At 45.4% G+C, this 26157-nt stretch overlaps 1 protein-coding gene across 4 annotated transcripts in view; it reads left to right on the top strand.

The window, feature by feature from the left end:
* The first annotated feature begins 6714 nt into the window (after positions 1-6714).
* Als2 (alsin Rho guanine nucleotide exchange factor ALS2) overlaps positions 6715-26157 on the top strand; it is a 59708-nt gene continuing 40265 nt past the window's right edge. For 3 of the 4 annotated variants that reach the window (XR_012908864.1, XM_075956434.1, XM_075956437.1), the window contains exons 1-7: positions 6715-6847; positions 14812-14889; positions 17299-17453; positions 18433-19328; positions 22689-23046; positions 24760-24928; positions 25864-25960. Coding sequence is in view for 3 of the 4 variants with exons in the window: in XM_075956434.1 (XP_075812549.1) it covers positions 14870-14889; positions 17299-17453; positions 18433-19328; positions 22689-23046; positions 24760-24928; positions 25864-25960 (1695 nt within the window). In the remaining variant the exon portion in view is untranslated. Of the gene's footprint in view, positions 7138-14811; positions 14890-17298; positions 17454-18432; positions 19329-22688; positions 23047-24759; positions 24929-25863; positions 25961-26157 lie in introns of all 4 variants that reach the window. The other variant, XM_075956435.1, reaches the window with a different exon arrangement.

Below are 26157 nucleotides of genomic sequence, written 5' to 3' on the forward strand. Positions count from 1 at the left end.
CTGGGGAGATGGTTCATTGGGTAAATGTCCCCACCATCAAGCCGCCTGACCTCAGTTCAGTGTTAGAACCTCAGATGGGAGGAGAGAACTGACTTTGTCCAGTTTCCTTTGAGTTCACCACTGCATACACTTAATTAAGACACTGAAATATTGAAAAAAAATAAAGAAGTGCTAGTTCTTTCCTCAAAGATTGTGGACTTTATCACAGACAAATTATATCCTAGCTGGATGGGGATACAGGCCTGGAGTCTGTGGCAGACTTTGGAACCTGAGGCAGAAAGATCCTGAGTCTGAGGCCAGCCTGGACTACATATTAAGACCTTACTAAAAAACAAAACCTATGTTCTAGGCCCGGGTTAAGGTAGTTTCATAAATTTTAGGTTAGTGTGTGTATGTAGGTTGGAGAGTATTTTACTCTGTAGCCCTGGCTAGCCTGGAACTCATTATGTAGGTCACAGTAGCCTCCAACCTGTGGTAAGCCTCCTGCCTCAGCCTTCCAATTTCCAGAATTACAGGTGGCATAACCTACCAAATAAGTTTAAATTTTTTAAAATGACCAGCATTTGTGTTAGCCCACAAATATGCTTAATAGAATATCTGACTTTTCCCGTTAATTTTTTTTTGTATGTGTGTGTGGAGGGTGTAAATGGCTTATTACTTAGGTTTAAATTGCCGTTTATGTACTAGAGAGCGCTACTGAAGGGAAACTAAAATATCCGTCAGAATTTCCAAAAATTAAATAATTCATGGTTTTCTGAAGTTCGAGGAAAAACATCAGATGACCTTTGAAAATGTTTTCCAGCTCTGTGTCCAAAGCGATCGTTTCTGTTACCAAAGACTTCTAATATGGACAGGGATTGCGATGATTTCCCGGCAAACTGTAGGTCAGAGCAGTTTGTGCTGCAGACCGACTAGCCTGAGGCCTTCTGCAGTATGATGGAAGTCCCAGAGGAGGCCCAGCCCGCCCCAGGCATGGGCACTGTCGCTGCCTAAACCGACTGACCCAGACTGAGCCAGGGCGCTCAACTGTGCAGCAAGACCCCTAGGGCCAGCTTAGGGTGGTTTAGCCCTGCCTGCTTCGCCCTCTTCCTTCCCCTCCTGTTACCCTGGGCTAGAGTTTACTGCTCCTCCTCTTTCTCTTCCGTCTTCTTTCCAGGGAAGCTGGGTTAGGAACAGTGGTAGCCTCCGTTCGTTCGTTCGTTCATTCATTTACTATTTATTTATCTATTGATTTGATGTTTTGAGAAAGCCTCATGTAGTGTAGACTGGATTTGAACTTGATATGTAGCCAATGGTGCCGATGAGTTCCTGGTCCTCCTGCCTCCACCTCTGAGTGCGGCTGGGATTACAGGTGTGTGCGCTATATCCAGGCTCTCTCTCTCTCTCTCTCTCTCTCTCTCTCTCTCTCTCTCTCTCTCTCTCTGTGTGTGTGTGTGTGTGTGTATTCAATAAAATTGCCGGTTATCAATAATTTCAGTTTAGGTTCTCTATCATATTTTGGCTGTTCCTTTTCCTCTCTCAAATGTTGTAGATTCAAATTACTGTGTTTTATTTGAGAGCTTGTGTATTTCTTCAATTTCCATTCTGCTTTTTATTAAATTTAACAATTTTGGGGGTGATAGGATTTAATGATTTTTATTGAATATGTGGGTAATCACAGATGTTCCACACTACTAACATGAAAAAATGTGGTCATAAGTGTTAAAATAATCCCTAACAGCCACAGAATGGAAGCCCAGAAGTAGAACAAGATCTTTACTTGATGACCAAGTGATTGATCGTCACTGTACATCGTTAAGTGAAGGAAGAAAACGAAGAGCAATGACTATACCAAGTTACCAAGTTACTCTGGCCGTAAAGAAATGACACAAAAGACATTGCTAATTTCTGTGCTTTAAAAGGTCCCGGCTGTCTTTAGCATTGCCTGACAGCTTCTGCTCCGTCCTAATGGAACAGCCTAGCTTGGATCCTGGTCCTTTAACACGGCGGTGCACACTCCAGTCTAGAAAGTAGGGTTAGGACCATTATTTAAGATACACACTGGAAGTTATTTCTACTTTCCAAGATGCATGTGTTGTGGGTATGTAAATACAAATAAATGCAAATTGCAAAAATAAATGTGCGGTAAAATCTGATCACCAGGAACTCTGTGTGAGACCTCACGAAACTCCCTCTCCCGTCCCATTCCAAGGGTACCCGAGCCCCTTCTGACCCTGGTTTTGGGACGAGGACAGCCTTGTACCAACAGCACCACCTGGTGGCTGGGATGAGAACTGACTAGGTCAAATTTTTCTTCCAAACTCCAAGTCTCGGCACACGCTCCAGTTTTCCTTAGACTTTGCAGTTCAGAGCTGACCTGATCCCACCTCAGGTAGTCTTTTCCTCGCCTTTACACATATCTCTTTTTTAATTTTTTTCTTTGTGTTATTCAGTTGTTCATAAATTTTTCTGAGTCTCCAACCTATCTTCAGCCTGACAGTCGCTAGCATCAGCTCAGCGATGCTCGCCTATGGCCACACCACCCTGGCTGCCCTCCGCAGTGCCTGAAATGTACAGGCTTGAACAATGACCTTGAAAAATCGAGCATTTCAAACCTTTGTGCAAAACATTCAGTTCACGTCCTCTCTTCAGAAATACAGTCCTTACCAGCTCTTAACCCCACCCCCCAAGTCTGTTTGCTCCGCCATAAACTGTCTTCTGTGGTAGCCAAGTGGGGAGATGGTGGCTCACAAATCAGAAGTGAAGTTCCTCAACCTAACATTTTAGACTCCTTGGATAAAAAGGCATCGGCTCAAGTCTGGCTGCTTCCTGTGGGCATGAGGCAACGTGGGAGAGGGGAGAACTGGGAGTCGGAGGGCTCACGCTCAGCGAGAGGTGCGGCTGGAATGGCATCCAGTTTACTGTCATCCTGGAGACTTCAGGCAGCTATTTTTTTTCCACAATTGGGCGCCAGAGCTCAGGACGGACGGATGGCTGCGAGCCACCGTGTGGGAGCAGGGAATCAAACTCGGGTCCTCTGGAAAGGAAGGGCAATCGGGAAATGAACAGTGCTTTTATTTATTTGTTTGTTTGTTTATTTATTTATGTATGATTTTTTCGAGACAGTGTTTCTCCGTAGCTTTTGGTTCCTGTCCTGGAACTAGCTCTATGAATAGTGCTTTTAACCGCTGAGCCATCTCTCTGGACGGTTCAGGCAGCAGTTTCTTGAGGGAGATGAGAAGGCAGGTGGCCAGGAGAAAAAATATTTTGTTATTATTGGCCCTATGAATGGAGTTAGTCATGGGAAGAGTCATTCACTGCCAGGAAGAATGGAACAGAGAAGGGCCCTAGTTGTACAGGTGAGGCCTGGGTGTATAGTTGGGACACAAAAGCAGAGATAACCAGATTTTGGTTGATAGGTGTCCTTGATCTAGGAGATTTGGTACCAATGGTGAAGTCCTAGGAGCTGGTGCAGGTGTTTTCATTGTCTGGAGAGTGCTTTGTAAGTTGGTCTTGGCCCAGACAGCAGGAGTGACCTGCTTTTCTTCTCTGACTGCTAGAGAAAGAGAACAGACTTGGAGGCAACGCTCTGTGGCTCTGGCCGGATGACCCTGGCAGAACCTTCACCTCCTCCATCTCATGGATTCAGAAGTTTAGTCCTTTAGTATCAGGGCAGCTGGGAGTACAGCAGTGTGCAGGAGAAACGGTGCTGGGGAATTCTACATCTTCATCCAAGGGCAACAGGAAGTGAGTGCTAAACAAATCTTAAAAAAAAAAAAACAAAAGAAAAACAAAAAAACTTAAACCGCTGTTTTGTTCTATTTTTTGTTTTTTGGTGTTTTTTCGAGACAAGGTTTCTCTGTAGCTTTTTGGTGCCTGTCCTGGAACTAGCTCTTGTAGACCAGGCTGGCCTCGAACTCACAGAGATCCACCTGCCTCTGCCTCCCAAGTGCTGGGATTAAAGGCGTGCGCCACCACCGCCGGGCTAGACTAGTGTTTTTTGTTTTTTGTTTTTTTTATTAAGAATTTCCACCTCCTCCCGTTTCCCTCCCCCCCCCCACTCCTCTTCCCCCTCCCTCTCCAGTCCAAAGAGCAGTCAGGGTTCCCTGCCCTGCGGGTTTATTTGTGTAACCCTGGCTGTTCTGAACCAGGATGGCCTTGAACCTGCCTCTCGGACCTGAGTGCCTCCCTGACAGGTTCCTATCCTCTTTGAATGATAGCGCAGACTGGTTCTGTTGCAGGACTGTAGGTGACATCTGCCTTCAGCAGACCAGAACAAACAGAGATTGCAGATTGTGACGACAAAGACTGTGAGATTAAAAAGCGGAAGCAGAGGTCACATTAAACTGGAACAAGACGTGGAGATCTAAGACTGACACAGTCATAAAGGGGAGGAGAGTCCTCAGACAATCTCCACAGCCCCCCCCCCCCATTCTCTCAAACCAACCCCTTTACGTTTCTGTAACAGTTTGGAGTACTTTGCCAGATGGTGGTGATGCACGACTTTAATCCCAGCACTCGGGAGGGAGGGAGGCAGATCTCTGAGTTGGAGGCTAGCTTTGTCCACAAAATGAATTCTATAACATCCAGAGTGCTGTAAATAAATTTAAAAAAAAGCAGTGTGCAAGAGTAAGACTTCGCGAGACAGAGTTCACTTGGAGGGTTTTCTTTTTATTAGGGGAAAGGGAACATAAAAATAGAGGAGACTGATCTCGGGACAGAACCAGCAGAAGAGGAGAGAGAGAGGGGGGGGAAGTAGGCAGGGCCCTTTCAAAAGGGAGCCTAGTGAATGTGCACGGGAGGTACTCTTACTGGCTACAGCTGAGGATGTATCCTGTCAGAATCCCCAAGGCAGACCAACACAGATGCCTGAATACCAACACAGAGCAACACAGAGAAACCCTGTCTTGAAAAGCAAAACAACAACAACAACAAAAAGTAGGTAGAACGTTAGGCTGCACAGGAGATGAAGCAGAAAGAAAACAACTAAAGATGAGAACAGTTCATTTATTGGAGAGAAAGAATGAGAAGTGGAACTGAGAGATGGAAGAAAGGAATTTTAAGAATTGGGCGAGTCTCTACATGGATTAGAAGGATTCCTTTACACAGGGGAAGGATTAGTTTGGGAGGACCCAATATCTCTTTCCAGAAGTGGGAAAGGAAGGCTTCAGCTGCAGGGAGATTTTCAACAGTACTTAGGGAAAGGGAAGGAAATTCACCTTCAGGAGTCCCCTTTCCTCAGAAATGTAGATGAAGATTTTATTTTTATTTTTTATTTTTATTAAAAGAGGTGGGTAGGCTAGAGTTCAGGAAGAGGTTAGGGAGTGTGAAGGTGGGGTTACCTAGGCAGGGAACTGGAGATGAATGTGAGCGCGGTGTACAGATGGGACTGTTTTAGGCTCAGAAATACAGTTTGGCCACATGGATGTCTCAGTTGAAGCTGTGTGACCATCCTGAGAGGGGTGCAGGTGTTCTAAGGGGAGACACTTGTGCCCCTCCTTTAGGCTATTAAACTAGTAGTGTAACGGGACCCAAGAATTAGAATTTCCTCAAGAGTCTCTTGTTGGGGAAGGAAAAGATGAGTTCCTGTTGAAACCAGAGGGAACAGCGGACAACTAGTCAGTCCGCTTTGCAGGACAGACCAAGAGCTGAGGTTTGGTGTTTATGATGAGCAGAACCACACTGGAGCATATCTCTTGCCTTTTATTATTTAAACCTCGTGGTGGGGTGGGGAGGGGACTCAGTCATTGGACTGAGCCCTTTGTTCTTCCTCATGTAGTCAGGTTGGAGGAACCAGTTGGGGCCCTGTATGCAGGACTTTAGATTCGGAGTATGTATCTATCTTAAATGGAGTAAGTGTCAGTTTGTAGGTCCAGCGCTGCACACTGCCTAGCAGCAGAGTTCGCTCTTGCTATGTTCCCGGGTAATGTTCCAGGGAGAGCTGACTGATGCAGAGTCCTGGAACCAGGACAAGCACGGATTGCTGCGGAACTGTGAGGCATGAAAAACCAATTCAACGTTGTATATTATAGAGGAGCCCCGAGAGAATCGTGACGGAGGACAACTCATCGCTTCCCGCCTTGATCTACCCTTTGGGGTGGACGCGCGGCACACGCACACTAGTGAAGACATGACGTCATGCGGGGGGGGGAAGCGATCTTCGTTAGAGGGCAGTGAATAAACGAAGCTTGAAGACAGTTCGTGTTTTCAATTTTTTGTTATTTTTCTTGAGACAGGGTCTCACCTAGCTCAGGCTGGCTGTGTGGCTGGCCTCGAATTTCTGATCCTGCTGATCTCTGCCTCACAAGTGCTGGGCTTGCAGACGTGTGCAGTCATGCTCCACGAGGTAAGATCTTTCTTTCTTTCTTTCTTTCTTTCTTTCTTTCTTTCTTCCTTCCTTCCTTCCTTCCTTCCTTCCTTCCTTTCTTTTTTTCCTTCCTTCCTTCTTTTTTCTTTCTTTCTTTTCTTTTTTTTCTTGCATCTTTCACAGTTTCGAGGAGGCAAACTTGCAGTAACCTCCCACCTCTAGCGCGGCCTACCGTTACCGTGGAAACGCGGAGGCCGCCCGGTCCGTTCCCTAAGTCTTCCGTTGCCGCTAAAGTGCGCCCTAGGACCAATGGTTCCGCCTTACCTCAGTCTCTTGCCTGCAGTCGCTGCTGCGTCCCAAGCAATCTTGATTCCTGCCGGACGCCGTCACCCGCTCCCGTTGGCTCCACCCACTCCACTCCGCGGGCCCGCCTCCTCTAGCCCCGCCCCTGCTCGGAGGCCCGGCCCCCGTGAATCAGCTGATCCGGTGTCCCCCGCGGTGAGGTCCGGAGTCGCGCCTGGCGGGCGGGCGGGCGAGAGCGCGGAGCTTAGGCAGCGTCAGGTGAGCCGGTGCGGGTCCGGGACGTCCCTGGGTCGGAAGGCGGGCTGCCGAGGTGTGCGAGCGGGCGCTGCGCTGGCCTGCGGGCACCGCGATTGTCTGTGGAGGAGCCCCGGACGCGGTGGCTCGGCCCGGGTCCCTGCTGCTGCCGTGGTCCGGCTGTGGGATTCCTCCGTGTCCCCTCTTCCCGCCTCCGCCCACGCTGCTTTCCGCCCGTTCGCTCTGGAGGGTTTCTTGAATGCCCGCAGCGGGCGCGGGGCTGGCAAGCGGCTGAACCTCGCTGAGTGCCCGAGGTGGGTTTGCCCCCAGGATGCAGATCGCGGTGAGAAGTGGACGGGGGCTTTTGGGAGCTTTTGGTGGCTGGAAATAGCGTTTGTGGAAAATAAAAATAGTAATTGGTAGTTTGGCCAACTCCTATGCAATAATCCTCCAGAGAAGAGAATAAACATCCTGAAGACAAGAAAAGAACACAGGGGCGATCTGGAGGAAATGGTCCTCACACTGATGTTGGTCCTCCAACATCAGGGCTGTTTTGCAGACAGGCGGCTGTGGGTTTGTAGAAGCAAGCTGCATAAGCAAGCAAGGATTTCTGTGGTGACCAGAGAGGAAAAGCACACTGGTTGAACTGGGGTGGCCAAGGAAGCGCTTTCTTTTTGGTTTGGGATGGAAGGGAGGGAATAACTGCTGTACCCAAATTCAGGTTGTTCGTCTATTGCTCTTACATTTCTAACGGGTCCTTTAGATGGCTGTCAAGGAAACACTGTGTGATGTAGGTTTTTTTTTTCTCAGCAGGCACATAAATGCAGCAAAACCGTACTTTTCTGTTTTTGTGTGTTTATCATATACATGTGTTAGGTAATTGAGGTCAGTGAAAATTTTGCTCTTTATTTCGTATTTTTGATTCAGCGATTCGCTGTGTAGCTCAGTCTGGCCTAGAACTTGTGGCTCCCCTCCTGCCTCAGCATTCTCAGTGTCAGGATTATAGGCGGTCACCGCCATACAATGAGTGAAATTAATATTTTAACCTTGGTAAAAGAAGTGCAGTGCTTAAGAGTTTTATTTAGGCTTTGGAATATCTTGAACACATCTGTCTTTGAGCCTCTTTGCCTCAGTTTTCTTATCTCTACCCCAGACTTTCTTGGTGTTGGTACTTTTATACGTATGGCTCATGCATCATTTATTGTGGTTCCCAGGCCATGGGAAATGACCAATATCTATTAACTGTATAGTTACTCATTTCTTCTAGTACATCATGAGTCAGGCTACATAGTGACCTTTGCTTTCTAAGCGATAGGAGCAATAATATTTTGAAAGGAGCAAAATTGGAGTTTATTAAGAAAAGGGTATAACACAGATTTAAGCACAGGCATTAAAAGAGTGGGCGAGAGACATCTAAGGATGGGCACAAGCTTCTCTCTCTAGAGTCACCAATAGATAGTAGGACCCTAAAGAAGACATAGGCTTCTCTATTGACTGTCTCTGATAGAACAACTATTCTTCATTTTAAGAAATAATTTTATGGTTTTTATTTAGAGAAAAAATGATTTCAAGTTGTTCTCCAGTAACTTTGGCATTTCATAAAGGTATTTTAATATGGAAAATATGCTGATATAATCTACACCTAGTCAATACTTGTTACTTCCTGAATTATGACTAGTATTGGTAGATATAGAGTTTGTAGTTAAATCAAAGCTGTTTTATAATCTTAAAATTTGCAAACATGGCCCAGTGAGATGACTCGTCATCAAACCTGATGGCTTTAGTTAATTCCTGAAACCCAGTGATAAAAGGACTGAGCTGACAGCCTCGAGTTGTCCTCGTGAAAAATAATAAATTAAATAAATATAATAAGTTTCTTGAAAATTCGAAAATAGTATCTATAGTAGTGTTCAACAGGTAATTTGGTGTTAAATTGAGTATAATTTGGTGTAAATTGAAAAATAAACCCGAGGTAATTTGGGAAGAAAACTCGAATAGTGTTCACAAACCACATTTATTTATTTTTGAGACAGGGTCTTGATTTGTAGTTTAGGCTGGTCTAGAATTCTTGATTCTCCTGCTTCAGCTTCTGGACTGCTGGGATTATAGATATTTGCTACCGCACATACCCCTACTTTCTGGGCTGCTGGGATTACACACATGTGTGCTACCCACATACCCATACTTTCTGGGCTGCTGGGATTACACATGTGTGCTACCACACACCCCTACTTTCTGGGCTGCTGGGATTACACGTGTGTGCTTCTGCACATACCCCTACCTTGGGCAGTTGAACTGTCAGGGTAAAGGGTATGGTGAGATATTGCTGGAGTTCTGATTTTAGTTTTTATGTGAATTGATGAGTTTAAAACAACAGTAACTGATCCTGAGTCTTTGGCGGGGTGGGGGGTTAGCCTTATGTACTTATGTATCCTAGGCAACGATACATAAGTCGTGAGCCCTGCTTGGAAGCTGCAGCGGAGTCAGAATGCTAGGGGTTCTCGGGAGGGTCGAACACAAACCCATCTTGAACTCTTAAAGTGCTGGGAGCAGATTCATCCACAGTGCTCTGGAAGGAATTTGGATATAACCTGACTTACAAAGCTACCAAAATTTTATGAGGTCATTAGCATCTTATTTTGAATTGGTTACATTTGTTAATAAATGCGTTATCCTGAGATATTTTAATTCTAACAATTAAATGTCAAATTCCAAGACAGTGCAACAACTTATGCCTCTTATTGCTATGGCAATATTATAAAATATTTCCTGAGAATTTTACTTATTTTGGAAAACCCAAATTTTCAAACTGTGCAATAGGTACAGACAGAACCTAAGTGAGCATTCTTGGGCATTTCTGGTGCCATGGCCACACACCTTTACTTTTAGAGGATTCTGACAGTCAGAAGTGAGTTTGGTAGGTCTGGGTTAAAGCTGCAAGCCATTGAAAGAAGGGTTGGCTGGAGGGAAAGATTCAGAGGGTAAAGGTACCAAGCCTGACCACATTCGTTCAGTTCCCTTGACCCACATGGTGAAAGGAGACTGGTTTCCAGAATTTGTCCTCTGACCTCCACACATTAAACAAATAAACAATGTTTTAAAACCTAGCAAAAGTAAAAAGGAAAGAAAGACTATAAACTGAGTATTGGGACAGCCACCTGCAACTTCAGATCAAGGGCTGTGCCTTGCATGTAGGTTCTCCTTCAAATCTAGTCAGCTTGTTTGCAATGGTTAGTGTGGACACGAGGTGTAAAAAGTTCACGCTTTCCGACCTCCAGCAGCTTTAAATGAGTAAAGACGGAGTTAGGGCAGTTTCCCGCTAGCGCTAGCGGAGAATCGTAAGTCGTAAGTAGGTTTCTAAGCCATTTTAGAGAGTGTTTTTGGGGAGGGAGGTTAGAATTTGAAGTGGCCATGACAGGTTTCCAGCTGATTCGCGTGTCAGTCCTTACAGGTCTGCCATCCTCAGCCGTGCATGCTCGCTAAAGGTGTCAGCGGCAAGAAGCAGTTGTTGGCATCTGGGATATTTGTAGATGTTGGAGTCCACGCATGCCTTGATCCACATGTAAACACAGTGACCAGGACTCCAGGATTTTACCCGGTAGCATACCAGAGTCTCTTAAATCACTAGTTACTGTATCCTCAGTGTGAACTCTGGTTTATTACATTATAACAAATTGCAACTAACTCAGACTTCAAAAGGAAAACACTAGTTAGGTATAGTGAATGGCTCATACATGTAATCTCAGAATTTACATGGTTGAGGCAGGAGGATTGCAGATTTCAAAGCAACCTGAACTATAGTTCTGTCTCTTAACTCCATTTTTTTAAACTTTGTGTGTGTGTGTGTGTGTGTGTGTGTAGACAAAAAAATTGTGGATGGCTACTTGAAAATCTAGTAATTTTGTGTTCGAGTCAACTAGTGCCGCTATGTAATCTGTGAATTCCTTTCAGAGTTTACGATACACTTGGCTCCTTTGTTTTATTGCTTTCCTGTTTTTGGTTTTAACATTTTTTTGAAACAAGGCCAGGAGTCCTGTGGAGCCCAGGGCGGCCTGAACTTGCTATAGCTGAGGCTGGTTTTAACTTTTGATCTGCCCACCTCTGCCTTCTGTGTTGCTGGGATTAAAGAAGTGTGTCACCATGCCGAGTTTTGTAGCAGTATGATGCTGGACTCTTTTGGGGCCCCCACTACCCAGCTCCCAAAGGAATCACACACGTAGACTTATTCTTAGTTATAAATGTCTGGCCTTAGCTTGGCTTGTTTCTTGCCCGCTTTTCTTAATTTTTATTATCCCCTCTGCCTTTTGCCTCTTGGCTTTTTCTTTCTCTTACTTCTGTAAATCTGTGGATTGTTGTGTAGCTGGATGGCTGGCCCCTGGTATCCTCCTCCTTCTTGGCCTACTTCTTCTCCAAACCCTTTCTCCCAGTTTTCTCCTTCTATATATTCTCTCTGCCTGCCAGCCCCGCCCATCCTTTCTCCTGCCTCGCCATTGGCCATTCAGCTCTTTATTAGACCACAAGCGTTCTAGACAGGCAAAGTATCACAGCTTCACAGAGCTAAACAAATGCAACATAAACAAAAGTAACACACCTTGAAATAATGTTCCCAACACAGTTTGCCTTCCTATCATAATGTGTAAAGTTACTTATTTAGATGTGTGTGGGTGCGCTCACATCATGATGAGCATGTGGAGGTCAGAGGACAACTCTTGGGGGCCGGTTCTCCTTTCACCATACCGGTTCCAGAGATTGAACTCAGGTCATCGGGTTTACTCCCTGAGCTGCCTCGCCAATCCTCTTGCGCACAGAGTATGTTTAAAAGGGTACTCTGGCTCCTGCTAGGTACTGTGATCAGAAGCCCACTCCTTGATCTCTGCAGATGCACAGAATTCAGAGTAAACGCTGGCTTCAGCGTTCACTGCACACCGTGAAATGGACGTCTTACCAGAGCTAGCTGCTGTCTCAGACAGAGTTAGTCGCAGTTAATAGTTCTGTTGATCAAATAGCATCACGTTTTTCAGATTTACCATCTGTTTGCATGGCACCTTTCGTCCAACTTTGAAGGATCCAAACCATTCTAAATTAAGCTCTAGAGTAGAAAGTAATTTCCTGCAGATACACAGATGGGAGTAGTGAGAACTCCAGGAAGTCTGGAATAAACAGATGGACGTTAGGTCACCCTGCCAGTGTGGCTTGTTTGCAGAGCCGTGACCATGCCATGCCCTCTGCAGAAAATTGTAAATTTGGTCTCCGTATTATAGGGTCTGCAGAAATGGGGCTTCATTGCTTGTATTTGTGTGTGTGTGTGTGAATTTCGGTGCCTTTTAAGACATGAATTTTTAAATTGAAATTCATTCAACATTTCCTTTGCTTTTTTCTTTTTTTTTAAAATATTGATTTTTTTTAAACTAATGGGTCATTATTTTTGTACAGTAATCTTTATTTAGCTCTTTTCCATTGGATGACTTTTTAGTCTTATGTTTTGAGACAAGGGCTTGTAATGTACTCCGTTAAACTTGAACTTTTTCTTTGCTAATTACTAATTAATGTATTTATTTATTGAGGTAGAGTTCCCATAGCCCAGACTGGCCTTGAACCCACAATAATCTAGCTCTCTACCTTCCTAGTCCTAGGACCACAGGCATGTACCACCATGCCCAGCTTGGCTTTGAACTTTTTCACTCTCCTGCCTCAGCTTTTTAAGAGCTGGGGTTATGGTCAGTTGCTACTATGCCTGGGTTCAGGGTGTAGAATTGTATTTTATTTTACTGCTTAAGGGGGAATACTCGGGAATGAAGCCAGAGCCAGTGTGTGCTAAATGCTCTTACCACATAACTACATCCAGAGCCAGTATACTCTAAATGCTCTTACAACGTAACTACATCCAGAATCAGTGTGTGCTAAATGCTCTTACCACATAACTACATCCAGAGCCAGTATGCTCTAAATGCTCTTACCACGTAACTACATCCAGAGCCAGTATGCTCTAAATGCTCTTACCACGTAACTACATCCAGAATCAGTGTGTGCTAAATGCTCTTACCACATAACTACATCCAGAGCCAGTATGCTCTAAATGCTCTTACCACGTAACTACATCCAGAGCCAGTATGCTCTAAATGCTCTTACAACGTAACTACATCCAGAACCAGTGTGTGCTAAATGCTCTTACCACTTAGCTACATCCAGAACCAGTGTGTGCTAAATGCTCTTACCACTTAGCTACATCCAGAACCAGTGTGTGCTAAATGCTCTTACCACTTAGCTACATCCAGAACCAGTGTGTGCTAAATGCTCTTACCACTTAACTACACCCCCAGCAGGTTTGGGTTTAGTTTTATTAAACTAAAATGGGACCTTCAATATGCCAACAGTCTGAGTGTGGAATTACCCCAAGTGATTAAGATCTTTTTTTTTTCTTTCTGGTCTTTCCTTTACCAGTTCAACATGGTGTGTGTGTGTGTGTGTGTGTGTGTGTGTGTGAGAGAGAGAGAGAGAGAGAGAGAGAGAGAGAGAGAGAGAGAGAGAGACTTGTCCTTATGAAGTCTTTCCGATGCATAGAACTCCAGGTTTTGTAGGAACAACACTCTGTCATCCAGTTAAATGGCATCATTGGCGTTCTCAGTGGACAGCCGTGTTGGGAAGGAGCTGCACTGAGCTCTGGCGAGGGCTCAGCTTATGGCACGGGTGCCCGACAGATAGTTCATCCCTTCTCTGGTTAGCACGGTGGGGCATAAGTAACGTTCCAGAAATTCTGAGCTGGTGATTGGTGAGGGTGAAGGGCCTCTGTCTAGATCAAATGGCAAGTAGTGGGCCCAGAAACACCTTATTTAAAATCCAGATTGTTTCTAGCCATTTCAAGTTTGAAGTGTGTTAGCTTTGAATTGAGATTGATTTGTGGGAAATTACCACATAAGTTCCAATATATGGAAAATGTTATATTTTAATGAGGCACATAAAGTAATTTAATAGTTATCAATTTTTGTTCATTATTGAAAATTAGGATAACTTGGATGTGATAAATCACTGAGATTTTAAAAAACCTTTCTCAGTTGGAATTTAAATTTTTCTGTATCCCAGAAGTACTTAAAAAGTAACCTTAAGCCGGGTGTTGGTGGCGCACGCCTTTAATCCCAGCACTTTAATCCCAGAGATCCTCCCAGGCAGAGGCAGGAGGATCTCTGTGAGTTCGAGGCCAGCCTGGTCTACAAGAGCTAGTTCCAGGACAGGAACCAAAAACTACGGAGAAACCCTGTCTCGAAAAATCAAAAAAAAAGAAAAAAGTAACCTTAATATATGTGTTAGTTGCATTTCTACTGCTGTGATAAAATACCATGGTTACCATGGTTACGACAACTTAGGATGTATTTAACTGGGCTTAGGGTGAAAGGAGTTTGTGCTGGCAGAGCAAAGCTGAGAGCTCTGGAGCTGTGGACAGAGGCAGGGGGTGCGCTGGGAATGCCTCTGGGCGATTGACACCTCACAGCCTGTCCCAGTGACACACTTCCAGCAAGGCCACACCTCCTGACCCTTCCCAAATAGTTCCTCCAACTAGGAACCAAGTATTCAAATAGATGGGGGATGTCTTATTCAATCTGCCACAATCTGTATGTAATTTTTATACTGAATATGTTGATCTTCAGATTGAATTGCCTCCTTTATAATAATTTCTTAAAACCTAAAACATTCGTTGCCTGGAAGAGTTTGACTTCTTGCAGGCTTCCTCATCGTCTTTGACCTTGTATTTGACAGCCAGCGGCATTTGTAAGCTCAGTGGGCAGGCTCAGTCCTGACCTGACTGGGTAGGCAGGCTCTGGAATAGTTGGAATAGTTTCTCTGAATATTTATCACTCTGTGAACACGCACTTGTTAGAGGTCCGCCCTCCCCCGCTCTCCCTTTGAAGGAATACAGTGGCAGGGTGTTCACGTAGTCCTCTCTGCTCCTGTGCTTCCCGTTTATTATTTACTAAGCCGAGTCTTCTGTTTAGGTCTTGATAGAACTTCTGCGGCGGGAATGATTTGGTAATGGAGTATTCCTCCTGACCGATGGACTCGAAGAAGAAAAGGTAAGACGTCTTCTCCTTGCAGACAGCTCCACATGGTTGTAGGGAATGTTTAGTGTGATTCTCTTTTCAGTGGAGTTACGTAGGAGCACATGGTTGTAGGGAATGTTTAGTGTGATTCTCTTTTCAGTGGAGTTACATGGGAGCACATGGTTGCATTTGTGATTGGTAGGTAAAGAGACAAAATTATTTAAGTAAAGATGATTAGAGAAAAGCTTCGTTAGTTTTGTATGCTTATAAACTCTTGTAGACATCTCTTCTTATCAGTGTTGTTTCAATCTCTCTTTTAAAAGGTTAAATTGTGACTTTCACAGCTTGTTAAACTGAATTATAATGTAAGGAAATATTATTTAGCAAAAGTAGAGACATTTTAAAAACCTTTTCTGCTTTTACTAAAATAGAACCTGTTATCTTGAAACAAGCAAACAAAAACACCGAGTGTAGCTGGGTGTGGTGGCACACATCATTAACCCTAGCACTCAGGAGGCAGAGGCAGGCAGATCTCTGAGTTCAGGCCCAGCCTGGTCTCCATAGTGAGCTTCAGGCCAACCAGGGCTGTTACGTAGAGAAACCCTGTCTCAGGTGTAGGGAGGCGGGATTCTTTCTTGACAGTATTTGGAAAGTATAAAAGACTGTTGTCAGTTACAAATTTGATTCTTAAAAAGTCTAAATATTGGAAAATAATAGAGGTTCCCCCCAAAAAAACTTGAACCAGGCAGCTATGGGTGGTGTATATACTAGTTATCCCAGCACGTGAGCGGTTAAGGCTTGAGGAGCAAGAGTTTGAAGCAAGCCTGGTTACATAGGGAGATTCTGCTCCAAAAATCAAACGCCTATAAACACCTCCCACCCCAGTGGAGTTCCCATATAATCTAGCCGTCTCACTGTGGGCACATATCCAAAGGGAAGGAAGTCCATATCTTGAAAAGGAATATAGACTCCTCTGGCAGTAGGAAAAATATGGCATCAACCTGGGTATCCATTGATGGGTTAAAAAGAAAAGTGGTGTATACTGACAGTGGCCTGTATTCAGCCGTAAAACAATGAAACCTTGTTATTTGCAGCAACATGCATGGACATTTTGTTGAGTGAAATGAGTCAGGCATAAAGACACACACCACGTCCCCTTACTTACATGTGCAAGCTAAAAGTTGATCTCTTCAAACTAGAGGGCAGAACGCAGGAGAATGGATGTGGCCAGTGTCTGTAGGGTGCCTCTGTAGAGGAAGACTGCCTTCGAAGGTCTTGTCAGGCTGTAGGGCGAACGTAGATGGGAACAGCAGTGTGTGTCTCACTCTGTAACTCAGACTGTTCTGCAGCTCAGAATGCCTGCACTGCGCACCCCAGCCTCCCTAGTGTTGGGGTTGCCCTCGAGGGCCATCACACCCATTCTGTGTATTTCCAAATAGCTAGCAGAGAGGACTTTGAAGGCCCAAATACAAAGAAACAAGTTATGTTTAAAGTAAGGAATGTGATCATTATCCTGACCATATAGAATTAACACATTGTTGCACTTTCTCTGTATGTTCAAGTATGTGCTTGATACAAATAATCATATTTATTTATTTTTTTAATTTTTAAATGAAACCTAATTTATTTATTTATTTATTTTAAATATTTATGTATTTATTATGTACACAATATTCTGTCTGTGTGTATCTCTGTAGGCCAGAAGAGGGCACCAGACCTCATTACAGATGGTTGTGAGCCACCATGTGGTTGCTGGGAATTGAACTCAGGACCTTTGGAAGGGCAAGCAATGCTCTTAACCACTGAGCCATCTCTCCAGCCCCAAATAATCATATTTAAAAGCTGGAAATACAGGTGGGCTGGGGGTAGAGCTCAGTTACACATCGCTCGCCTGTTCCGTGTATGGCCTCGGGGTGGCCCCGGGGTCAGTCCCCAGCTCTTTTAGCGAATGTAAATCCGTTAGCTTTACAGTCCACAAAAGGTGAAAGATTTCATTTCTTCGTGTCTCTCTCATCAAATCAGAATGGTTTTGTGCTGCCAAACATTAACCATAAAAATATCTCAGACCTTATTGTGTAGAGGCCAATGTGGGTTTAGAGTCTCTCCTAGCCCTTTATATAAAGAGCTTTGTTATCTTGGCCCCGGTGTCATTCATAACCACAGTGTAGAGCAAATGCTGGGCTGTCTGACCCAGCCGTCCCAACGTCTGTGCTGGCAGAAGGTGCCATCCTGGATTCACAGCCCTGTGTAGAGCGAATGCTGGGCTGTCTGACCCAGCCGTCCCAACGTCTGTGCTGGCAGAAGGTGCCATCTTGGCTTCACAGCCCTGCCTTCCCCAGTGCATATCCAGACATATAGAAGGAGAGAAGTCTCTTGAGGGCGAAAGATAACTGTTTGAGTTGTGGGAATAATTTTTATTGTTTTCTTTTTAAATGTTTGTAGCTCAGCAGAGGCAGAAGGATCCAAAGAAAGAGGCCTGGTCCACATCTGGCAGGCAGGATCCTTTTCTCTAACACCGGAGAGGTTGCCAGGCTGGGGAGGAAAGACAGTTCTTCAGGCAGCCCTGGGTGTGAAACACGGAGTTCTTCTGACTGAAGGTATTTCACAGGGCATGCCTTGGTGGCGCACGCCTTTAATCCCAGCATTCGGGAGGCAGAGGCAGACGGATCTCTGTGTGTTCGAGGCCAGCCTGGCCTACAAAGTGAGTTCCAGGCCTGCCAGGATTGTTACACAGAGAAACAACAACAACAACAAAGATATTTGGAAGCCTTTCCCTACCATGGTATCTTTAAAATCTAGAGATAGGCCAGTGAGATTGCTTGGCAGGTAAGGGCACAGGGCACCTCAGCCTGACGACCTGAGTTAGGGCTTCCTAATCCACACGAAGATAGAAGGAAAGAACCACCTCCTTAGGTTGTGGGTTGAGCCTCCCCCACATCTTACGCACACACTAATAATAATGTTTTTAATAGAAGAATAATCTAGTGTCGTAGCCAGGTGTGGTAGCTCATTCAGGAGGCTGAAACAGGAGGTTTGCCGTAGTTTGAGGCTAGCCTGGGCTGCACGATTAGTTCCAAGGCAGCCTAGGTTACAGAGGGAGACCCGATCTCACAAAAGCTGGGATAGTTGTTGTGGGAAAGCTTCTCCTTGTTCTCATGTTTAAGCAATATCATGTTATTAAGTGTCCAAATTACAGAAGACAGACGATCATCTCAGCTGGGGAATCTATAGAGCTCCATGGTAGAGTACTCGGTTAGCAGGAAAGGCCCTGGGTTCAACCCAGGACGGAAAGAAAAAAGAGGAAAGTAAACGTTCAACTCATGGCAGGCGCCGTGTTCCTAGCTGTGTTTTCCAGGTGAGGAGTTGGCACATAGCTAGCTGCGGTTTACCTCAGTGTTTGCTGGCTGCTTTATAGCGGCTTATGATGCTGATGTCTGCTGGCGGTGGGCCTGTGTACCTTAAATTCTCACCGCTCCCCAGAATGCCAAAGATGCAAAAATGCTCTGCACTTTTCCAAGTCTTTATGATATGCTTCTGAAGGTTCACTGACTCTCCCCTATCTCTTTGGAACCTTAGATGGTGAGGTCTACAGCTTTGGGACCCTGCCCTGGAAAAGCGAGTCAGCGGAAGTCTGTCCAAGCAGTCCCCTTCTAGAGAGTGCCCTGGTTGGGCATCGTGTTGTCACGGTGGCCACGGGGAGCTTCCACAGCGGAGCGGTGACAGAAAGCGGGGCGGTGTACATGTGGGGGAAGAACGCCGCTGGCCAGTGTGCAGTAGCGAACCAGCAGTATGTGCCAGAACCGAGTTCCGTCAGCATTTCTGACTCGGAGACCAGCCCCGTGTTAGCCGTGAGAATTCTGCAGTTGGCCTGTGGCGAGGAGCACACCCTGGCCTTGTCAATCAGCAGAGAGATCTGGGCATGGGGCACCGGCTGTCAGCTGGGTCTCATCACCACCACCTTCCCAGTGACAAAGCCCCAGAAGGTGGAACACCTTGCCGGGCGCGTGGTGCTCCAGGTGGCCTGTGGTGCGTTCCACAGCCTGGCACTGGTGCAGTGCCTCCCTCCCCAGGATCTGAAGCCCGTCCCGGAGAGATGCAACCAGTGCAGCCAGCTGCTCATCACCATGACGGACAAAGAGGACCATGTGATCATATCAGACAGCCACTGCTGCCCCTTAGGGGTGACCCTGTCTGAGTCCCAAGCAGAAAACCACGCCAGCACTGCCGCCAGCCCTCAGACGGACGCACTGGACGGTCCGGGAGAGGTGTTTGAGAACGCTTTGGTAGAAACTGAACTGAACGTGGGAAACGTTGAGGCCACAAACGGCGGTGCCGTTTCCTCTCAGCAGAACGTGGCCGGGACAGCCGAAGTGTCTTCAGCCAGAACAGCTCCCTCTTACCCTGACACCCAGGCAGTAACTGCGTACCTGCAGCAGCTGTCAGAGCAGGAAGAAAAGCCACCCCAGGTCCAGGTAGCTGCTGCGTGTTATAACGTCAAGGTGTTTTGGAGTTAAAGTATTTGTGTTTCTTTAGGAACTAAAGTCCTGAATCTTGGGAGCAGGTTTTATTTTTTCCCATCAGGCTGCCGTAATTCTGTTTTGCTAGGCTGAGAGAGGGAGGAGCCTGTGTGAAATCAGAAATGTTCTTGATCTGACCCTTTTTAGTGTTGAAGGATGTCATGCTCAGCTTGCTTTAGAAGTGGCCCAGGCCCGCGTGTTACTTCCTTGCTTGTGTTTTGCCAGCCTGGCTGAGGCACCACATTTTGGTCGTCCCCAGAACAGCTCAGCTTCGTGCAACCGTGAACTCACAAGCTGCTTCTGGACTGCATTGGTGCATCTCTTCAGAGCTGTGTAAAACTGTTTCCTTCTGTCTAGGGACCTTGCCAGGTTGCAGAATGTTTAGTTGAAGGCAGATGTGTAATGATTCAGTTTCTAGACGAGGTGGTGCATGCATGTAATCTCAACATTCAGGCGGCCAAGGCAGGAGGATTGCTGTGTTGAAGGCTAGCCTACGCTACATAGTATTAAGGTAGCCAGGGCTACAATTAACAGTGTCTCATAAGACAAAACAAAAGAAAACAAAAAAGAAAAGAGAGAAGAAAAGAAACTACAAGGCTTATGTTTCAGATTTGTGGTTTTTAGTTTTTTTGTTTTCTGTTTTGACTGGGCCTTACTGGCCTTATTTGAGGTGGGGAAATACTTTTGTCTTGTTTATAATATCCTCATTTAAAAACATAGGAAATAAGTGACACTGTTGTTGGAAACACATTGTTCCAGAAGAGCAGTTTCTGGTTTCCCTCGGGATTACCTTTGTGCTAAAGGGGGGGGGGGGGTCGGAGGGGGGACGAAAGCAAAACATCTCATCCCAAAGAAACTGCTATCTTTTTAGCTCAGGGTCTTTAAAGCCACAAGAGTTTTCAGTTCTTTATCCCCAAGTCTACTCTCTCAGAGTGAGAATGTGGGATATTTTTAGAGATAGTCCTGTTTCACATATATTCTCTGAACTTTGTGTTTGACTTTTTTTCCAATTAAAAGTAAGCTGTTTATAAGAAAAAGTATTACAAAAATCCAAACAAAGCAGCATTAATCTAGCAAGAATGTTTGTAGAAAATTCTTAGACTGTACATGCTTATAAAACATTTGACTTTGCTGGATCTCAAGTTTGAGGCCACTGCAGACTATAGAATAGATCCTGTCTCAAAAACAAACACAGAAGACCAAGTTTATCCTTTTAAAAGTCATTCCTCCATTAAATATAAAGCTAAAAGCTTGTTGTATACAGCTCATTTGGCTATCAAATTGCCACCTTTAAAATTCTGCATTCCAAAAAAAAATCAACAAAAGGAATTGCATTTTCTTTGAACTTATTTTGATAAATGTCTGATGTTTTTTATCATGCATATTGGTTTTGGCAGTGTGTGTTCCTACTAAATTTAACGTAATTTTTGTAAGTAGCATTTTATATGCTGTTTTTTGTCATTGGTTGACTATGAGTTCTAAAATCATATCTTCAACCAAAATTACAAGCAATTAGTTTTTTGTTACTTTATTCATTTAACTACAATAAATAGCTAGAATGTAGCTCAGTGGTGGATTACTTGCCTAGCCTGCTTGAGGCTTTCAGCACCCCAAAATAAAGAATTTAGAAGTATCCATTCATCCATCCATGCATGTATATGTAACAGGTTGGGAATAGTAGTTTAAGATTATGGCCAGTGTTTTCCTCTGCTTAATGGTGAGAGCTTCCCAAAGCCGCCCCTCTCAAATGCTGTTGGTGCACCTGTCAGGAGCATCATCAGCAAAGGTCAGAATCGCAGTCTTACGCTGAATCAGTTGTCAGGAGAACCAAATCGTCATGGTTCTTGCCGTGAAGTGTAAGTAGTTTTCAAGCCTCTGCTGGCTGTTTTAATTAGATTACTCGTGTGCACAGAAGTAACTTCTAGATTTGATATGTAATTTGACAAACTCTGTTGAGTATCTGCTGTATGCCAGATACTATGCTAGGCACTGGGGATTAGTTCAAGAAAACCAGGAGCCAATGTTATTTCTATTTGTTTTTGTTTCTCTGTTTGTTTTGTTTTTGAGACAGCATCTCACTGCGTAGCCCAGGGTGGCCTGAGACCATGCTTTGCTGGGTTTGGTTCTGCATTCAGGATCTTTGACTATAAGAAGCAATTTTTTTTGAGACAGGGTTTCTCTGTAGTTTTGGAGCCTGTCCTGGAACTCACCCTGTAGACCAGGCTGGCCTCAAACTCATAGAGATCCACCTGCCTCTGCCTCCCGGGTGCTGGGATTAAAGGTGTGCACCTGCTCGTGGGTATGTTCCTGTGAGTGCAGGTGCCCATGGAGTCCAGAGGCATTGTATCCCAGGGAGCTGGAGTTGCCTGCCATGGGTGCTGGGAACTTAACCTGGGTCCTCTGCAAGAGCAGCAAGTGCTCTTAACCACCGAGGTATTTTTGTGTGCTATTGGGTATATTTAATGTTTTTTTTCCCTTTTAGTTAACAGTGGTATTTGATAATTTAGCCTGCTTTTCATTGGAATTGGAATTATTTTGTTAATCTTTTTAATATTCCCACTTGCTTCATATATTAATTATTAACCGGTCGCTTTTGTCCTCTCTGGTAACCAGAGCAAAGGTCGTAGCTGCCCAGCTGCTGTGTCATGGGAGATAAGTCTGTAGTGTGAGGGATGGTCAGAGGTGTACGATTTCCTCCTATACATCCTACCTCTACATTTTCATTATAAACACCTCCTTTTCTTAAAATCTTACTTTTTCTACTTCTTAGTAACAAGCAATCAGTATAAATTTTCCTGAATGTATTCAAATAACAGACTGGAATTTTTCCACCCTTCTGTCCAGAGCACCTTGTATTAACCCCAGTGTTTTTGTTTTTTCTTCCTGTTTAGTGCTTGAATCAGACTCCCTGGGAAGCCTGCGCTGGCTTTGAGCTGAGCTCCCCTTACCTCAGCCTTCCCAGGGCTGCAGCCAGGGCTCTTCATCCCTCAGTCCTCCCTCTCCTCTCCCCATGCTCGGTCTTATAAAACATGCCCTCAGCAAGAGGAGGTGCTCAGGGAAGGAGCTATGTTTTCAGTGCCATTTCCATATTCTGTGTTAACTCAACAACCAGGAGGGCACAGTTTGAGGCTGAAGACAAGCCGTCTGTTGTTGTTGGCCTGGCTATGCTGTGTAGCCCAGGGCAGCACCCTTCCTGCGAAGGTTACAGACAGGACCTCCTCCTTGGGTCTGTTTTGGAATTTTTTGCAGATAGCTGTGAGCATTAGCTCTTATTGACTGTTACTACAGGGATTTTACATCCGTGTGTTTGTTTAGCCTCCTGTAGAGGAAGCTGGCCCTGACCTTCACAGTCCACCAACCACAAGCACCTCAGCCCTCAACAGCCTGGTGGTCTCCTGTGCGTCTGCTGTCGGTGTGAGAGTGGCCGCCACATACGAGGCTGGGGCCTTGTCTCTCAAGAAAGTCATGAACTTTTACAGCGCCGCCCCAGGGGAGACAGGAGCCCAGTCGGGCAGTGCTCCCACAGGCCCAGAGAGCCTGAAAGATCTCAGAGAAGAGCAGGTGAAACAGGAGTCAATGCAAGGGAAGAAAAGCTCCAGTCTGGTGGACATCAGAGAGGAAGAGGCGGAGGGAGGGAGCCGAAGACTCTCCCTCCCGGGACTGCTGTCGCAAGGTGAGGTGTGGGGGACTGAGCTTCACAGGCTGTGTTACAGCAAGTTAACTTTCCTATTGTTGAAGCTGGCATATTCAGATCCTGAGCCTTCTGTAATGGCAGTTTACACAGTGGTGGCTTTAAGAGAAAGCCACCTGCTTCTCTGCCTCAGAAACAGTTAGAGAATATAACTTCAGCTTTTTTAATGACTTTATTCAAAGTTTGTACTGCTACCAAATTGATGTATAAGATTTACTTCATGTTATACATTGTTATGGACATAGTAAAAGCTAGTAACATCCTTTTAAAAGACTAATTTAATAAAACATTAACCTAGCAAGGCATAGTGACCCACACTTCTAACCCCAGCACCCTGGAAGCAGAGGCAAGCAGATCCCTGAATTTGAGGACAGCCTGGTCTATGTACTGAGTTATAGGACAGCACAGGCAACACAGTGAGACCCTGTCGCAAAGCAAAACAAACCGACTAGATGAGAGAAAGAAAGAAAGAAAGAAAGAAAGAAAGAAAGAAAGAACCCACTGACCTTTATATTTACCCAAAACGCATAAAAAGATTTTTTTAAAGAAATTGCTTTCTGTGTGTGAGTGTTTTGCCTGCATGTGTGTTTGTGCACTATTTCGAGCCTGGCGCCATGGAGGCCAGGTTACCTCGAGCTGGAATTACAGCTGTGAACCACCATGTGGGTACGGGAATTTAGGCCAGGTCCTCTGGTAGAGTAATCAGTGCTCTTCACCGCTGAGCCATCTCCAGCCCCTGTGAAAGATTTTAAAGATTTATTTATTTATTATATATACAATATTTTGCCTGCACGCATCCCTGTGGGCCAGAAGAGGGCACCAGATCTCACCACAGATGGTTGTGAGCCACCATGTGGGTGCTGGGAATTGAACTCAGGACCTCTGGAAGAGCAGCCAGTGCTCCCATCCTCTGAGCCATCTCTCCAGCCCCCCTGTGAAAGATTTTAAAGCTTTCTTCCCTCCATAGAAGTTAAAGTTTTATATCTTAAAATTAATTCTTTTTTAAAAAATATTTATTTATTTATTATATATACAACATTCTGTCTGTGTGCATGTCTGCAGGCCAGAAGAGGGCACCAGACCTCATTACAGATGGTTGTGAGCCACCATGTGGTTGTTGGGAATTGAACTCAGGACCTTTGGAAGAGCAAGCAATGCTCTTAACCTCTGAGCCATCTCTCCAGCCCAAAATTAATTCTTTATTAACAGTTCTTTGTTATGTATGTGAAATTAAAGCTTGGCTTAGGAAGTATTAGCTTTTAACGATGTTTTGAAATAAGAGAGATTTGTCAACTTTGTGGTATTTTTAGTATATTCTGTTTTTTGGGAGGGGCAGGGTCTTACACTGCAGCCCAGGACGGCCTCAGACTCAGCAGACAATACAGGCATGAGCTACAGCACCCATTATTAATTACCATACTCTTTAGGATGTAAGTTCTCCAGGATGTTGGTAAACGTTACACAGAGAACGGTCTGCAGCCAAGTTTTCGGCAGTATGGCAGATTAAACACTCCCACTGGCTTCTACTCAGGTCCATGAGCATCATCTGCAGACTAATGGGGAGAGAGGCAGGGCGCAAGACAGTAGGGAGCATGACCAGCCAAGCACTCTGCAGGGTGTTTCACAGACACCGTGTTAGTGTGTTTCCTCAGAAAGTCTCTCTGTTAAAGCATCGGCTTCCCTGTTTGTTTCCAGTTTCCCCCAGGCTCTTAAGGAAAGCTGCAAGGGTGAAAACCAGGACAGTGGTCCTGACTCCCACATACAGTGGAGAAGCCGATGCCCTCCTGCCGTCCCTGAGAACAGAGGTGTGGACCTGGGGGAAAGGCAAGGAAGGGCAGCTGGGGCACGGTGACGTCCTGCCCAGGTGAGTGCCACCGGCAGGTGCTGATGGGGGTCAGGTTGGGCAGTAGACTTTTCCTGGGGTCTCCACGCATCCATAGCCAACAGGGCAGGTTACTGTGCACCATTAGTGCTGAAAAAAGGCTTTGTCCTCGGTGCCTCAGTCCAGGCTGGAGGCTAGGCACAAATGGAGGCGTGTACCTTTAGCTTAGTGCTCAGGAGAGAGGCAAGCAGATCCTTGTGAGTCTGCAGCCAGTCTGGTCCACATAATGAGTTCCAGGCCAGCTAGGGGTACATGGAGAGATCCTGTCTCAAAACAAATAATACAAGCCAATAAAGGACTGGAGTATCCGCGTACACTTGTCCATTCCGTTTGATGTGCGTTCATCTTAGAATACAGGAAATGGTGTTGGGATAAAATAGTATTTCACTGAAGCATTTGAATAGTTACATCTTTTCTGGCCCCAAAGATGTGGTGTGCTCTCTAAAGCATTGAGCTGTGCGTATATCAGGGAAAAGGGTCATTTTCTCTGACAGGCGTTCTCAAGACTGTCTATCCTAGCGGAGCGAAGGGAATGGGGATAAAACCTGCCTTACTTCCTGTGTCCTCTGTCTAGTCCCAGTCTTTACGTTCCTATTTTACTTCCATGTGTGGCCTGGACTGGGCTGACTTGGCAGGGATCTTCCTGTCTCCGGGTGCTGGGGTTGGGGCCTGGGCAGTTCTTCCAGCTCAACTCCACGGTTCTTAGTCGATTCTGAATTACAGGGATTGATTAATGATGACAGACAATGCCGCAAGTAAAAAAAATGAAGATTAAGTATAATGTTTAGTAGTTCGAACATATCCTCGTTATTTTTGACATTTTATTTTTATGTAACAGTCCTGACTGTATACTTCGGGAAAGTTATGCTGCTGAAGATGTGTTGACTCTGTGTGTACCTGTGTTTGTTTCCTTCAAGGCTTCAGCCGCTGTGTGTCAAGTGTCTGGATGGTAAAGAGGTGATCCACCTGGAGGCAGGTGGCTCCCACTCCCTTGCACTTACCGCGAAGTCTCAGGTAAGGGCAGACTGGAGTGCGGCAGCTCCTGTGCTGACGGGAAGGAGGCTACCCTGGTCAGGTGCTCGGCTGTCTCTGGGCGGCTGTACTGCCAGGTCAGGTGCTCGGCTGTCTCTGGGCGGCTGTACTGTCAGGTCAGGTGTTCCGCTGTCTCTGAGCACTGTACTGCCAGGTCAGGTGTTCCGCTGTCTCTGGGC

This window comes from Microtus pennsylvanicus, chromosome 22 (assembly GCF_037038515.1).
Source record: "Microtus pennsylvanicus isolate mMicPen1 chromosome 22, mMicPen1.hap1, whole genome shotgun sequence".
Lineage (NCBI taxonomy): Eukaryota > Metazoa > Chordata > Mammalia > Rodentia > Cricetidae > Microtus > Microtus pennsylvanicus.